This window comes from Ruditapes philippinarum, unplaced genomic scaffold (assembly GCF_026571515.1).
Source record: "Ruditapes philippinarum isolate M1 unplaced genomic scaffold, ASM2657151v2 ctg28274_1_1_1_1, whole genome shotgun sequence".
Taxonomy (NCBI): Eukaryota; Metazoa; Mollusca; class Bivalvia; order Venerida; family Veneridae; genus Ruditapes; species Ruditapes philippinarum.
The window spans coordinates 5,417-20,659 of NW_026857731.1; the positions used below are offsets into that span (position 1 = coordinate 5,417).

The 15,243-nt window shown below is 32.7% G+C and overlaps 2 protein-coding genes across 5 annotated transcripts; one reads left to right on the plus strand and one right to left on the minus strand.

The window, feature by feature from the left end:
- Nucleotides 1-8,814: 8,814 nt before the first annotated feature.
- On the minus strand, nt 8,815-12,191 carry LOC132750739 (uncharacterized). Of its 4 annotated transcripts, none has more exons than XM_060740774.1 (3): nt 12,053-12,191; nt 10,356-10,494; nt 8,815-9,982 (listed from the first exon to the last, which is right to left on the minus strand). In XM_060740774.1, exons 1-3 carry the CDS (start codon nt 12,155-12,157, stop codon nt 9,675-9,677), a joined length of 552 nt encoding a protein of 183 aa, XP_060596757.1. In that variant the 5' UTR covers nt 12,158-12,191; the 3' UTR covers nt 8,815-9,674. The 4 variants fall into 4 exon arrangements, with proteins under 4 accessions (XP_060596757.1, XP_060596760.1, XP_060596759.1 ...); XM_060740777.1 differs by having other exon boundaries at nt 12,021-12,064; XM_060740776.1 differs by lacking the exon at nt 12,053-12,191 and adding an exon at nt 11,793-11,994.
- LOC132750738 (uncharacterized) lies at nt 12,036-14,604 on the plus strand. The gene is made up of 3 exons (XM_060740773.1): nt 12,036-12,396; nt 12,709-12,778; nt 13,468-14,604. Exons 1-3 carry the CDS (start codon nt 12,216-12,218, stop codon nt 13,841-13,843), a joined length of 627 nt encoding a protein of 208 aa, XP_060596756.1. The 5' UTR covers nt 12,036-12,215; the 3' UTR covers nt 13,844-14,604.
- The last annotated feature ends 639 nt before the right edge of the window (nt 14,605-15,243 follow it).

A 15,243-nucleotide genomic window follows, 5' to 3' on the forward strand; every position in this document is an offset into this window, starting at 1 on the left:
CTATTGATTAGCCAAAATGAACAAACGACGTGCCATAGAGATAAAAAAATATGTTCTCAATGTCTATTTATTAATTTGGTAGTGTATAATGATCATTATTTTATTGAGTTATTAAAATATTAAGCCTAAAGTGAGATTTTTGCTGTAATTCACAAGGGTCAATGTACTGGTATATAGTGAGTACATTGACTCTCTCCCCTCTAATGAATGCGGCGATCACTAAAGACAGGCCTTTGTTGTATAGCTTATCGCGATCTACAATAGTGCGTTCCTGGAGGCAAATTTTTGTATTACTTGCCACATTCCATTGCTTTTTACGTGTTTAACCCATTGTGATGCATATGTGTTTAGATCTGTTTCGTTAATTGTACTTTTATTAGAGTGTTTATTTGAATCTACTGACACTTACATTTATCCGAGAGAATTATTTTTTCTTTTGATCTATATGATTATCATTTATAGGAGAGATGATCAACAAAGCATTTCAAAATGAGCCCTTGAAAATAAAAAATAATCATCATTATATATTGTCTCTCAAGTGTTGAGAAATTTTTATATTAATTTATATATTAAAAAGCTGTTTATTGCGATATTCTCTCATAGTTAATTAAATTTATAGTTTTAATACATGCCAAAGTATATTATGAGTGCGATAAATAAACGTAATATCTCCAAATAATGTATATCTTTAATAATGCCTCTATCAAATTATAACATTCATCACTGAATAAACATTATTCACTCATATGATTAACTATGCTACATCTTATGGATTAGCTTAACACAAAAGCCATCTATTTAGTTTATTCCCGACAATTTCTACAAATAATCGACAATCTGCCTGAACCGAGCAGAATCTACACGTATCTCCTTTAACTTTCGAATAATACCTTAAAAAATAGCAATTCGTGATGCTTTAATCTTAAAGTTTTTGTGTTATGCGTACTAATCTCTCACCGTTAATAATATTTGATCTGGTCACTCATAACGCACTAAACTGCAGCAGTATCGTCAATTAGTAGTCAAATTACTACACATTGTTGAAATATAAAAGTATAAAAGTGCAGTGATCGGCTTGTGTGTGATGTGTTTCTCGTTAACATGCAATAAGGCTGCATCGCTCGTCGTTGTTCTGTGTGTGTAGATTGTGAGATGTCATTGAATTTCGGATTTTTTATGTTGTTGTGAGCTCGAGCGTAGAGCCCGAGTTCGTGTATAGAACGTGACAGTAAAAAAATGTACTAATACCTACTATGACATGTAATATCACATAGCGTTCTATATTAATTTAATGTGAATTGTGGATATTAAGCTCAGTAAAAACCATATTATATAAATGACTAACAAACCCTCAATTTCTTTTTGCCACTCATACTACGTCAGCATTGACAGACTAGGCAAACACGAGATTCTAAAATTAAATTTTAATATCGCTAAGGATGGCTAATTGAAATCGGTTAAAGATGCTAATTTGCAGCCCCATCATTTTACTATCTGATATAAATGTAATAGTTTTGAATTTTCATCTTCTAATTAGTCTATTTGCTGCTACTGGATAGAGAATAAAATGTTTTTTTGACTTGACTTGACCGTATAGTGAGTAAATTAGCATTCAACAGTGCATTTATTTGTAGAACTCTCGTGATACATTTCAACCCACTCTGGTAGCCAAACGACTAAATAGCTTTGTAAATATGATTATGTGTAATTAAGACACTTATAGTACTATTGTATTTTAAAATGACCTATAGGGTGAAATTAAAGATGAGAGTTTTGAGAGAAATATCAGATATACAATAACTTTCATGTGTATAAACTAAATGCCAGACTATTCGCCATACAGCGCTTAGGGTAGAACATCATAATAGAGTTCGCTCGAGAGACACTTTTGTCTAATTATAGGAATTACCTATGTTAATATATATTTATATATCGTTTCTTATTGGCATCGCATTTATACACTACAGCTGTGTCTATCGGGAGATCGTCTACAAATTCTAGATTTCATTGTGAGACCTATTGAAGTTAGAAAACGCATACTCATATCTTATATAGGATTCTATTATTTTAATAGAGTAGTTGGTTATTCTTTCCTGTATGACCAGTTTTCATAGATAGCCTTTATTCAGAGTGTGATAACTTGTTATGCCTGATGAAGCATGTCTATTCAAACACGTATTCGTAGCATCTTATAATATGAACTCACTATGTTAAATTAAAGATACCAAATAAACCTCTTAAAGTTCCTCAAATAAGCGTACATTGTATATATTATTATGTGAGAGGCGATATTTACAGTAAAGCCACAGATCAGTACTCTTTGTAACATCGTAGAAGTGAATTGTGTTCCGTTGTCTCACTATTTGTTTACGTAGACAATTCTGTTGTTTCTTTCTCATTAATGATCCTACTCTTGTCACTATTTAGAGGTATTGCACTATTGTCGTCATATCACCGCGAGCATCTTTATTGAGCAAGATGATTAATCCTAGATAATTATAATATCCTTAATGCTCATTATTGATCAAGTCGAGATTGAAATAATATTTTTGTAACTCTATTTGTTGATTTTTAATTTCTTATCAGTATTTGAAAAAAATGTGTTATTGTTGACTTTCTATACATAGATCACATGTTCTACCAAGTGACTGGCCTTTACTTTAGAGCGAGGGTTATTATCCAGTGTAGTATCTCTATAATATGAAGCGATTTGCTTCAGGCAGACCAATCTTAATAGAGCATATATTCATGATACAGAAATATTTGCATTTAGGCATCTTATGGTTTAGAAATATACTAAAGCATTTTTATTAACTCATTTGGAGCAAACTATGTCATAATGTGGCACCCAATATATGACTAGTCCCATATAAGACATTGTCTTAGATTACGTATCAGAGCTCTTTATAGTGAAGAGTGCAATGACGGTAGGACTCCTTATAAACACCCAGTCTACTTACTTTTAAAAAAGTCATTATGGAATAAGTAATTGTGATGTTTTCTTTGTGTAACGTGATACATTTGTACTGAATTTCTCGAGAGTGTGATCTTTACATATTATGAGAATGATAACCAGCTCTCACAATAAGCATATTTGCATTATTGCACCGGTTCTGCTCTAGATTATGAGACGGTCTTAATACCAGTAATTGTGAATCCTATAAAGCAGGTCACTCAATATGTCTTGTCTATCACTAGTTTAGTTAATTTATTCTACTGTCATCAAAGTTATATGAGTGTTGTTTCTCATCTTTATCTACCATATTATTGAAAACAAATTGTGAGTGTTGATCTCTTACAAGTAATCCTTATCGAGAGAGTTATATACACCGTGATAGAACCTTGGCTCGATGTTTAAGAATATACGAATAGTCTGCCCACTAGTTAACTCTAGCTATTGGACTAGCAATTAAACGATGATTGATAATTGCGACAGGCAAATACGAGATATTAATCCAGATACATTAAAATACTAAGTTGAGTGTAGATTGAAGTTATTGTAACATGTCGAGGATATCAGATCTAATGTGTGAGCTAATTTTGTAATCATGTGCTGATGTTCTTAGTTATAAAAATGTGCACATAAAGACCAAATATTATCATCAGCATTATACGTTTGAGAACAAGAGTGCCTATATCAAATACTAGATGAGGATCACTGCGTATAGCACTCAATAGATCGCACTAAGAAATCACTCTCTCAATAAGACAACTATTGTTATATGTGTATTATGTTTTTGCCTCACGTCTCTCACCAAAAATTCAGGAACACATATTTGACCTGAAATACTTACTTTTCTCTCAAATGTTCAAAAGCTTTGTCAATATATTGTTTAATGTTTGTGGCCAAAAGACCACGTCCGCTATCATTCTATATGATATGTATGTCAGATCATTGACTCGTTATTAGTTCAATTGTTGCCACACATTTCTCATCTCTGTGAGTTAGATGCTATATTATATGTGATCGGTTAATACTTATTCACAATTCATGTGTGAGCTTTATCGCATGGCGCTTATATCTGGAGTTACGTTAGACTTAGTCTCAATGCAGAGGTTATTCGTGAGAGCGTAAGATGAGTGAGCGCGAGAGATATGATAAAATAGAGTGTGTATAATCTATTATACTCTTACGTCTCTACGTTTTCTTTCATTTGTATTCAAATTTATAGCTGTTTTCAAGTGAACGCCCTTGGAATTGTGACTAAATATTGATCATATAGCATAGCTTACATGATAAGTTAAATGCGTATATTTTGTCTCTCTACACACTTAGTGATGGAATACAGTTCTATATCATCCAGTATAGTAGTAAGAGTTCACACAGGACAACCTGTTAGTTTAGCGAACAGTACAAGACAACGCTCGCGCATGGGACGTCTGATCCAATGTCACCCTTTGCATGAATTATTATTTCCTGAATAGGTCTTTTAAATTTGAATTATAGTTATAAGACTATATGATTGGTTGTTTTATTGACTGCTTACATAATCATATTGTAAAATGAAATTCCTATGCAGCTTGTATATAGTTATTGCTCTCAAGTTGATAATATGTGTGATGAAGAGTAAACAAAAGATTGGTTTAATTCTGCATTAGATACTTGTCGTACCGTCTAGGTCAGACTCTCAAGTGTATTAAAATTAGCTATATACTGAACACAATAGCTCGTCCATGTTTTACATGTTTTTTGCAATTTTAATTTGAGTATTAGCTGTTTCTGATTACATGTTAATTATGTTACCTACATTAATATAGGTAAAACAATTGCATATATTGCAGAGAAATTATTATATATCTCCTGGATCCATTGTACATAATAAAGGAAGTAATCTATAACAAAAGTTAAATGCATTTAATAAATAGAGTTCATAGTATTAAATATAGTTTGATATATGGTTGGTTCTTTTTATTATAATTAATAGTGGAGATGCTAATATTGCTATATGTGCGTTATTCTAACTTAATTCAGTTATCTATATATATGTGTTTAAGTATTCAATAGTAGTACTCGACATTAGTAAGAAGAAACTCTCGAAATCTTAACCTCACACAAGATATATGCGAATTGAGCTTTACATTGTCATATTTAAAAGACATCTAGGTCATTTTAACACTGAAAACATATACTTCGTCTGATACTTGCGTATTTGATGCTTTATCAATCCTTTTTTTCGTTATCTCTCTCATGGCAACTTAATTCTATCGCAATCTCTTATACTCTGCAGATAATATTTTTAGATATTACTCTCGTTTTATACCATTAAATAATAGAAATTCGTTTGGTTATACATATAATACTTTTCTGATAGTAAGTAAATTCATACTCTACGTTTGAATAAATTAATTTCAAGAATGCTTTGTTGTCATTATCTGGTACTCATTAGAAGCAGATCAATCGTCAATTTAAATACAATTCATACATAAACCATTTTCTGAAATATGAAAGATATTACATGATGTAAATATCATGTTTCATTGATATGTGTGATTGATTGTATGTGTGTGATGCGTTATAGTCAGACATAACAATTAGATATCAACCTAGTAGAGTGCTAGATTTGTCTGTACACACAATCTATCAAATATGAGAAACCTACACTATACACCAGACACGTTGATAGAATTTCATATAGCGATCTCTCTACGTCCATCAAATCTTCGGATACGTCGCTTGGAAATCACGTACTCGATAGCATACGCTCTCCACGCTCTATTGTCAAGCTAATAATTTGAAAATCTTATTTCATGAGAATACATGAATTGACTGTGGAGAGATTTTGTACTGTGATCAAGATATTAACACGTTTTATATCACCATGTTAATTCACGTTTTTGTCACGAGATGAATTTACAACTGTTGAGTGCGCGATATACGCGTCATCTGCTTGAGTTGACATATTCACGGACTATATTCTTCACGGATCTCAGGCGAGCTTTAAAAAATTAAGTAAGTTTTGCTCTTTAATTACTTGTCTGAACCAATTGCGACGCTCACATTTTTGGCCTCTCGACTCGATCAAGTCTATGGTTAAAGTGTTAGTGTGTACTTTCTATATATTTTTACACTTTTATACAGAAGGAACGATAGTTGTGTGAGTCTAATGGAATACTCAATCAAATGTCTCTCGATAGTAAGTGAGACAGTAGTAATGGCTGGCAAGGTGAAATATTATCTTTGTCTAGTAAGTGCAATATACACTTGTATTTACGAAACGTGATAAAAAGCATGTTCTATTGAGAAATGTTAGCTGTATGTGTAACATTTCACCACTTCTCACGTTATCTTATACCCGAGATACTTCTCATAGCTATAAGAATAATTATACATTATTTAAATGTGTCGAAACTTAAGCAATAGAGCGATGTGTTATTTAAGGCCTGAGAAAGATGCTCGTTTATACTTGTCTACTTTATATCAAAGAGCGTGCTATATGAAAAGTCCAGTGATTTCGTTAACGAATTATACTTAGAGTTTTATAATAGCTAAAAAGTTGTTGCTGTAATCTTCTCTCTGTTAGTATTATAATATTTAGATTTGTCTTATTATATTGCAAAGTTTCTATGCAAAAGTAATCACACAAAAACAAACTTAGACACCCATATACAGGCTCGTCTTACTATTAATCGATTCAGTGTTATGTACTTTTTTAGTAGCTAATTGATAACATCTATTTGATATTATATATGTACAAGAGTATCATCGTTCATATTTGTTTTATGGCTAGCCAACTCTATCGTGTTTTATGAGAGCAAGAGTCAAAAAAAAACAATATGAAAACGCTTACTCACATCTGAGCGTTAAAACCAATATCTGTGCACATCCTCTACCCACTCTCACCAGTTATAAGACAGCTGTGGAAATTACGTCACGACACCGATGACTATGACTTAGTCTGTTCTTATATTTAATGAATATCATTTCAACCATTTTTAAGTTAGGTCTATATTTAATAATTCGCTATAGTCAATGTGAAATGTAAAAACCAAACATTACAATACGATCACACGATAATATTAACCATTTACTAGCTTAAGTAGAATATCTTGAACTCTAAATCCATCGAAGTACCAAACAGGCTCTCTCGTATATTAACTTTTACCTGCAAACTTAATGAGTATATAGAAAAGGTATAATGATCAGATGAAGTCAGCTAAAGTAATGTTGTATTAGTGACAAGATATATTTAAACAATTATACTAAAGTTCTTATAGTGTCAGATCATAGAATCTAAATTAAACATTAGAATTTGTCTAATTTCAAAAATAACCAAAAAATAAAATTATTTTTAGTACCATTACTGACGTGTTTCATTGAAACAAATGCTACATCTTAATATCAGTAAGATTTTCACAATGGGTGTGTGATGGTTCAACTTCAAGGAGTAATTCAGTTAAGGAATTTTTCGGAATTTAAATGTAACTGTGTATATTATTATGATACTACTTTCAACTGTTTAAATTCGAGGTATTTTCACTCGTAAGATTTTTGTTTGTTGTTTTTGGGGTTTTTTTTATGAAATTTATTTATGACTGCTGGAATAGTTGTAAATATTGAATACAATTATTTACTCATTAACATATACATTCTATTCATGGTTGCCTAAGCATTCATGAAAGTTTGATCACCTAAAAATCAAAAGTTTCTAGTATAAAATACGTTAACGCATTTCAGTTTTTAACATTTTTATGCAATTAATATATATTTGGTTGTGTGTGTTCTTAAATTAGGCAGCTAAGCCCTTGACATGTTATTAGTAATTTAGTTGTCTTATACCTAAATGGGAGTGCCAGTATATTAGTGATGTCACTACCGTTTTTTTTTCTGACTCAAAGGATGTTGTAAATGAGGAACTTGAAGTTAAATTCATAGACTGCTACAAATGTATGCTTTAAATCTTCATTAAGTTGTTTGATACTCTGCTTTCTTATTGCTTTTTTAGAGTTAAGTTCATAACAAACTAGAATCTAGACTAGATCTACTCGTATGATGCAGTAAAGAATTTTTAGTAAACAAACTATTTTATTCATATTTGTAATGACTATAGAATGACAATCTGTGTGAGAGTGACACAAACTATGAAAGTTTACAAATAAATAAGATCTGAAGGTTAATTTTCTCGAAATGTTATTTTGACAGATTGTACCCCACCCACATTTGTAAAATTAATTGCTACACAAATCAAAATGTACCAAGGCAAAACGTACTCAATTCAAAGTAAAAGCAAATTACCCCTGCGAAATGAAATGCATGAAGTCAAGAATATTTCATACTTTAAAGAACTGTTCATGAACTATTCTTGAAAAAATCTTAAAGCTCTCTTCATGAAGTTTTCTTCATGAAGTGAGGTCTCGTCCCACTTCATGAAGATTTGAAGAATCATTGAAGAATTCATAAAGTTCTGGAAATATTCATGAAATGTTCAAAAAATAAATCATGAATATTTTATGAACTTGATATCCTTAAAATACTCATGAACTATTCATCAGAAATTTCATGAAGGTTTAATGAATTTTTAAGAGAGTTAAAAAATTCACAAAGCATTCTTGAAATAATCAATGTATCATACTTGAAGAGTTTTTAAAACTATTTATCTTATACACGTAATAATAAATCTCTAAAAAGTCAAGAAATAGTCCTAAGAGAAAAAAAAAATATATAGAGATATGTAATGACCTAGAGCCTTTCATTGCAAGAAATTAAGCTTAACTTATATCACAGATTTAAAATTCTCTACAGGAGCTCTATGATATTAAAAAATCAATAACGATTGTTTCAAAACTAAGCATTTACATATAAAAAGAACACATCTATGCAACCCAATTTTTAATACTTGTAAGTAGGTATTATATGTTATTCATATCTGTGCTAAAACATGTAATCAGACACTTATATTAAAGCTATTTTAGCTAATTTAAAACTTGAGAGTCTGACTTAGTTTTCAGAATAAAAACTTGTCTTCCACCACTTTAAATTACACAATGTAAAATTTTAAAGATTGAGGTCATAACACCACTTTCAATCATTAAACCATGAAATTTCAAAGATATGAGGAGCCTGGAGTCTTATTGCAATAATCAGTCCTGTGAAATTTGGTGTAATTTCCTCTAGTGTTAAGAGAAAATAGTTATATATAATAGAATTTGACAATTCAAGGGTCATAACACATTCAAAATCAATGAACTGGAGCACGAGTATGATATACACTATTAAGACTTTGCTCTGACCTGAGTCCTGTTAAAATTAGCCCAGCATAGTACAAGTGAAGTATCCAAAACATAAAAGTCAACGTGAAGGACCATATAAGTACGTTGAAAAACTAGAACATGTAGATGGTTTGCACAACCTAAGCCTTAACACTGAAAAGTTGTAATGTGTTAATAATTTTTGTTAGAAACGTGGCCAAAAACAAAATGTGCCAAGAATATCAGTCACTTGAATACAGCATGTCCATGTTTGTTTGGCCTTGTCCCAACTATTGCTGTTCGTGCATCTACCTCCAAATCCATGAAAACCAATGTACACATTATCTGTTCCACAGGTACAACATCAATCTCATGACTTTGTATTTGCACTGGTTTTAAATGTTTTCCTCCTTCATATGTATGCAGCCAAGAAGTACTGTGCAGTATCATCTTCTTCATCACAGCATAAACTTTATTTGTATCATTCACTAGAATAAGTAGTGTACCAAACCTAACTTGTCAGTAGAATAAAGGACAGCAAGACATGTACGCTTCTTCATTCTTGAGTATTCTGCACTGTAGAATTTGTTGCCATTAACACATATTCTTTGAACCCTTCTCAAACTTCTACTACTTTCAACACCTAATGCATGTAAAATGTCCCCACTTGGCTGACCTCTAAATGTCTGCACAGAACCAAATATGTCACAATTTTGTGCCACAAGAGTCACTTTCGTTTTCCTCTGATTTGACTGTTTCTCCCCTGTTATAGATCTTATGACACCCTTGAACGGAGCTGTAAAATAATAAAACATTTTCTAAAATTTCAAAATTGTCAAATTATAATTGTCACTGAAAAAATTATATTTATTGTAAAACCTGTGAACAAAGGTCACACCCAAAAGAGACAATAGCAATGATGGCTCCATAGCGCTCAACTAAGCAACTGTGAGTTTGCACAAATAAAGAGTTAGACTGGGTATAATGATATTAGAACTTGTGAGCAAACTTGTGCTTTAATACAATAAAGTAGATCAAAAGGCTATGATCAAGGTCACTATATACATAACTTAAAACAGACCACATTTTGGTTCACCCAAGGATGGTCGTTATAGAAAGATTTGACTGTATGTTCAACACCTCATTAGCAAGTATTTCTACATACTTACAAAGGCCATGCTGGCTACATAGGTGTTTCAGAATATTATCCTTGGTTGATACTATTCGAAGGCAAAACTTGCACTGAAACAATCTCTTTTCAGAAATGTGAATGCATCTATAACCATCAGCTTTTTTCCTTGTTGCCATCTGAAATTTAAAGAAAGGTACATTAATATGGTTTACTGGTTCACCATTCACTTACATGTAATGTGTGGTAGATTTCAGACTTAATTTTGTACATTTGATTTGTTATTGAAGAGGATGAGATTATTGCATGTTAAGAAGATAGCGACGCCTTTTGACTTTTTGTGAGTTGTTGAAACTGTGGAACGAACCAAACTTAGCCAAATGTTTTTTCGAAAGTTTACGAAACGCTTCAGCATTATTTTTATTGTCACTAATGTGTTTTCTTCTAGTGTAATATATTTTGACTATAAATGGGAGATGAAAGCTATTAAATTAAAAGAAATATCATCCTATTTAAAGATTTAATCTAAATCATTACTGGAATGACCATTTATTAATAATTTTAACTGAATATTATTTTTCTAGTCTGAATGTGTTTCACTTAAAATATATTATGAAAGATATAGTATTAAATAACAACAAATGCAAAAGACCTACATAATGGGGATTACTGATCGACAAGCATACAATTGCCCTGACAATTGTTGGTACATAACACAGGTGCTTAGGTGGCATTGATTTGACCTAAAATGTGTTTGACCTTGTTATTTATACAATAAAATATCAATATATTAAAAAAAAATATTTTTTTTTTACTGTTATATTATTATAGACAAGGTATGCAACATTCAGGTACGAAAATTATGGAATACGCCGCGGTATATCGTGTATAAAATTATCTATCACGAGAGCAGAGTAATATCAATGTCGGATTTGCATGGAATCAATGCACAATATATCTTTTTCCTGAACTTACAAATTAACTATATCAACAGCAATTCCAACCAATTACCGCTAAGTAATGTTTCTAAATTTTTAAAGCACCGAACAATAAAGAAAATTACCAGGTACCGAAAACGAGACCAGTACATGACATAAGTACTGAAGCTCGGTATTTACGCTAACAAAAGAGATCAAACGAGAAGATCGAAAACTCACATGCAAACAACTAGATTACATACTTTAAACATAGTTTATTCCTCCAGGAAGTAGGCACTAAGTCCTAATGTGCCCCGATATTTTAAGAAAAATTCTACATGTATATAAGGTAATTCCTAAATCGGAAGTGTTCTCCCACAACACGTGCTTGGTTCCCTGTTCCGCTCTTTGTCAATGTATGTGAAACGGAAGCCGGAGAATACTTCCGGTAGGAATTACCTTCTAAAAATATCGTCTACATGTAGGATATTTCTTTAAATACAGGCTCATAGGACTAAGTTCGACTCGTGGAGGAAAATTGTTGTAAAAAAGATTCTAACTCCATGAAACGAGTGACACGACAAATCAGTTATTTTGTTTGGGTGCCATCAAAGTGCTGTCTGCCATACTGAAAGCTATCGTGAACGGAATGTTTTAAACGAAATTTGTTTTTTGAGAATATAACCTTTGTCTATCCTTACGTTATCCAAATAATAATTACAATTAACCCATTACAATAAAAAAGGTTCGATAAAAGTTGATAAACAATGAATATAATAAATAAATACCTGAAACTAAATAAATATTTTCGTTCACTCACCGTGTGCAAAAGACTGGTTTCCAGCTTGATATCCTGTACAACATTATCGTAGTATCTAGCGCGGGTAACCAATGGCGAGCGTTTGGTTTCGTCTGCAAAAATCATAGTTTAACACACGCGGCAAAATATTCAAACATCGCTCAACAAATTTCAACAGACAAACATGGCAGATAGCATGATTTACTTTCTGGTACAATGGGAGGATTGCTATATGAGTGTAATTTCACCCGATAGCGTTCTTTTGCCGAAGAAAAACTCAAAATGGGACTACGAAGAGGGCGATCTAATTGAGGCTGTTTACAACAGAGGGAAGTCGTACCAGGCAGTGATTAGCGAGGTCCATCGTAAGTTAGCTTCGACACATAAACGGTGCTCAGTTGTAATAAGGTGGGAGAGGGGCAGTGTGGCTACAGACGCTGATTTTTGACTGTATACCAAATATTTCTTTGTTAGAAAAGCGACTCAAGTTGCCGTTAAATCATTATCTGAAATTTACGTATCCAAAACTCATAATTTTATGCACGATCGTAACGCTGTGAAGATTCTCTGACTCGTACATATCTGCTTTTTACACGCAGGTGTTTAAAACATTTAGCATTAGAATAATTGAAATATACTATGTATTGTACAAGTTCCTGTTTTTCTTTAAATTATAGGTTCGCCAAAGTTCTCAGCAGAGGTCATTGTGGCAAACAAAAGAACCTCAAGATGTGAAAGCCCACATGTGTAAGTTGATGCAAATTTAGTTAATAATTCTCTTCTAGTGAGCGAATATAAGCCAAACTTCACATGAATCATGTTCCCTCTTAGCTGGTTAGGTGAGTTAAATCATCAGCCTAACTACGTGGATTGACTAAATTCTGATAACATAAGGAGGACCCATGTGTTTTATGATTTTTGGAGTTCTAAAAGGACTGGTTTGCAAAAAAACTAATGTATATTACCCGGGTTTAACATGCATGTCCCTTATGAATGGACTAAAGGCCTTGGTCATTTTCTCTCTTAACCCTTTACCACATGGATACGTGTTTTAACGCAAATACGACTATTGCAGATCCAGATAAGCCTGTACATTCGTGCAGTCTGATCAGGATCTCCACTGTTCGCTTAGTCAGAAATTCTTCTATGAATATAAAAGCAAACAGTGGAGATCCTGATCAGACGGCACGGTTGTGCAGGCTGATCTGGATCTGCACTGGTAGCATATGCGTTAAAACATGTGCCGTAAGTGTGACAATACTCCCTCCAGCCATTATACAAGACATATTTATTTCATTAATGTTGCCATATTTGGGTCTGCAATTATCTTAAAGTCTAGCTGGAGGTCTGTAGGATGCCTTAATTAGACACATATGGCAGGATTGAGGTTTTGTGACTTTTCCCTATTCAATGTAATTGTTTCCTTTCCTTATCAGGATCAAGGAAGAAATACGGGCACTGAGGAGGAAGATAAGGAAGCTTGAAGATAGGGTTGTGGCACTCGAGTCAGGTGGTTCCAGTCAGCAGGATAATCTTTTAAAATTGGTTTCCCACCTGGATGCTAATGATGTCCAGCAAGTTTTATCAACACTATGCAAAGCTATATTCTCAAATGAGGAGTTGATGAACTGTAGCAGAACAGGGAAGAGAACCAATCAATGTTCTGAGAGAGGGCCACACCCACCTTTGGACATTGTTAAGGTTGAAAAGCTGGAGCATTTTGTGCGTGAAAAAACTAACATAAGCAAAGATTGCTTCATTAAAAAGTTTGAAAATATGCAGAAAACACTGCGCCAAAAAAAGAAGCAATAATATGTCAATAATATGTCATTGCTGATATGTGAATTAAAAGAGCAATAGTCACATTCACATATTTTATTGTTTATATGGAGGCCTTGTCTGTGTCTCAGAAAGTCTATTTTTGGCCATAATTTACAAGTTAGACCTTGCAAACATGTGCAAAATCAGCGGCCTCTTGTGAGCGCTCATTTGGGGCGCTTTTTTGCAGAATATTTATCACTGTCCTGAGTCTTCTTTGAGGTCGCTGCAAAATCTAAGGCAAATATGAATATTAGGCAATTTTTACTTCTTGAAATATTCTTAAAATGCAAATAATTTTGTGCATGAAATTTCAAGCATTTATCTTCATGCACTATTCACGAATAAAATATTCATGAACAGAAAATGAGACATTAAAATAATGAACAAAAAAGTTCATGAACTCTTCATGAAGTTCATTTTCAAGAATTTTCGTCATATGTTCTTGAACTCTTCATGAACAAGAGTTGTTAATCATTTCATGAATAAATCCATGATAAAAACAACTTCATGAATACTTCATGAATTTGGCCTGTTTTGAACTCTTCATGAACTTTTCATGAATGTGGGCTGTGCATGAAACCATGAATAATTCATGCATATGTCTCTTCATGAATACTTCATGAACTGTCGTTTCATGAGTTTTTTATGAATAAGTCTCATTTTCTGTTCACTTCTTTCACTTGAAGTCTTCATGAAGTAACTTCATGAATCTTTCTTGAATACTTCATGAATACTTCATGAAGAATGACTAAACATTTCGCAGGGGAAAACATTGTATTTTATTTCACTTCTCTGCCTGTGGTCAAATTGTTCTCTGGAAGATGTCCACCCTTCCATTAGAAATAGTCTATGTTTATTAGAGTGATGTGTTATTAAATTGGAAGTGGCTAATCGTACAGGCCCGTACGGCTAGCCAAAAGTTCTAGCTGTATGTGAGTCATATACAGCTAGCCAGGACACACTGTATTAGCTAGATGTACGGTACTTTTTAGCTTGACTATACAAAGTATATGGAATGCTGTCCTAACTCGCCTCAGCGTCCACATCCAGATTTCAGATTAAAGTTTGGTGCAGTGAAATATTTTTCAACCTCAAACTTCAAATATATGTTCAATATCAACCACATCTTATGTGACAAGGTTCATAACTCTAGGGCCAATATTTTCAGATTTATCTCCCCTTGAACTTAGAATTTTGCTTAAAAAATATTATTTTTACTTTAACTTTTTCATTTCTTAAGGTATCAACTTAAAACTTTAAATATATGTTCCTTATCAGAAACCACATCTTATTTGACACAAGGTTCATAACTCTAGCACCTAAATTCTCAGATTTATCTCCCCTTGCAGCATGCCTATTCTTCACTACAGTGCGTAATTCAGGCACAAAAT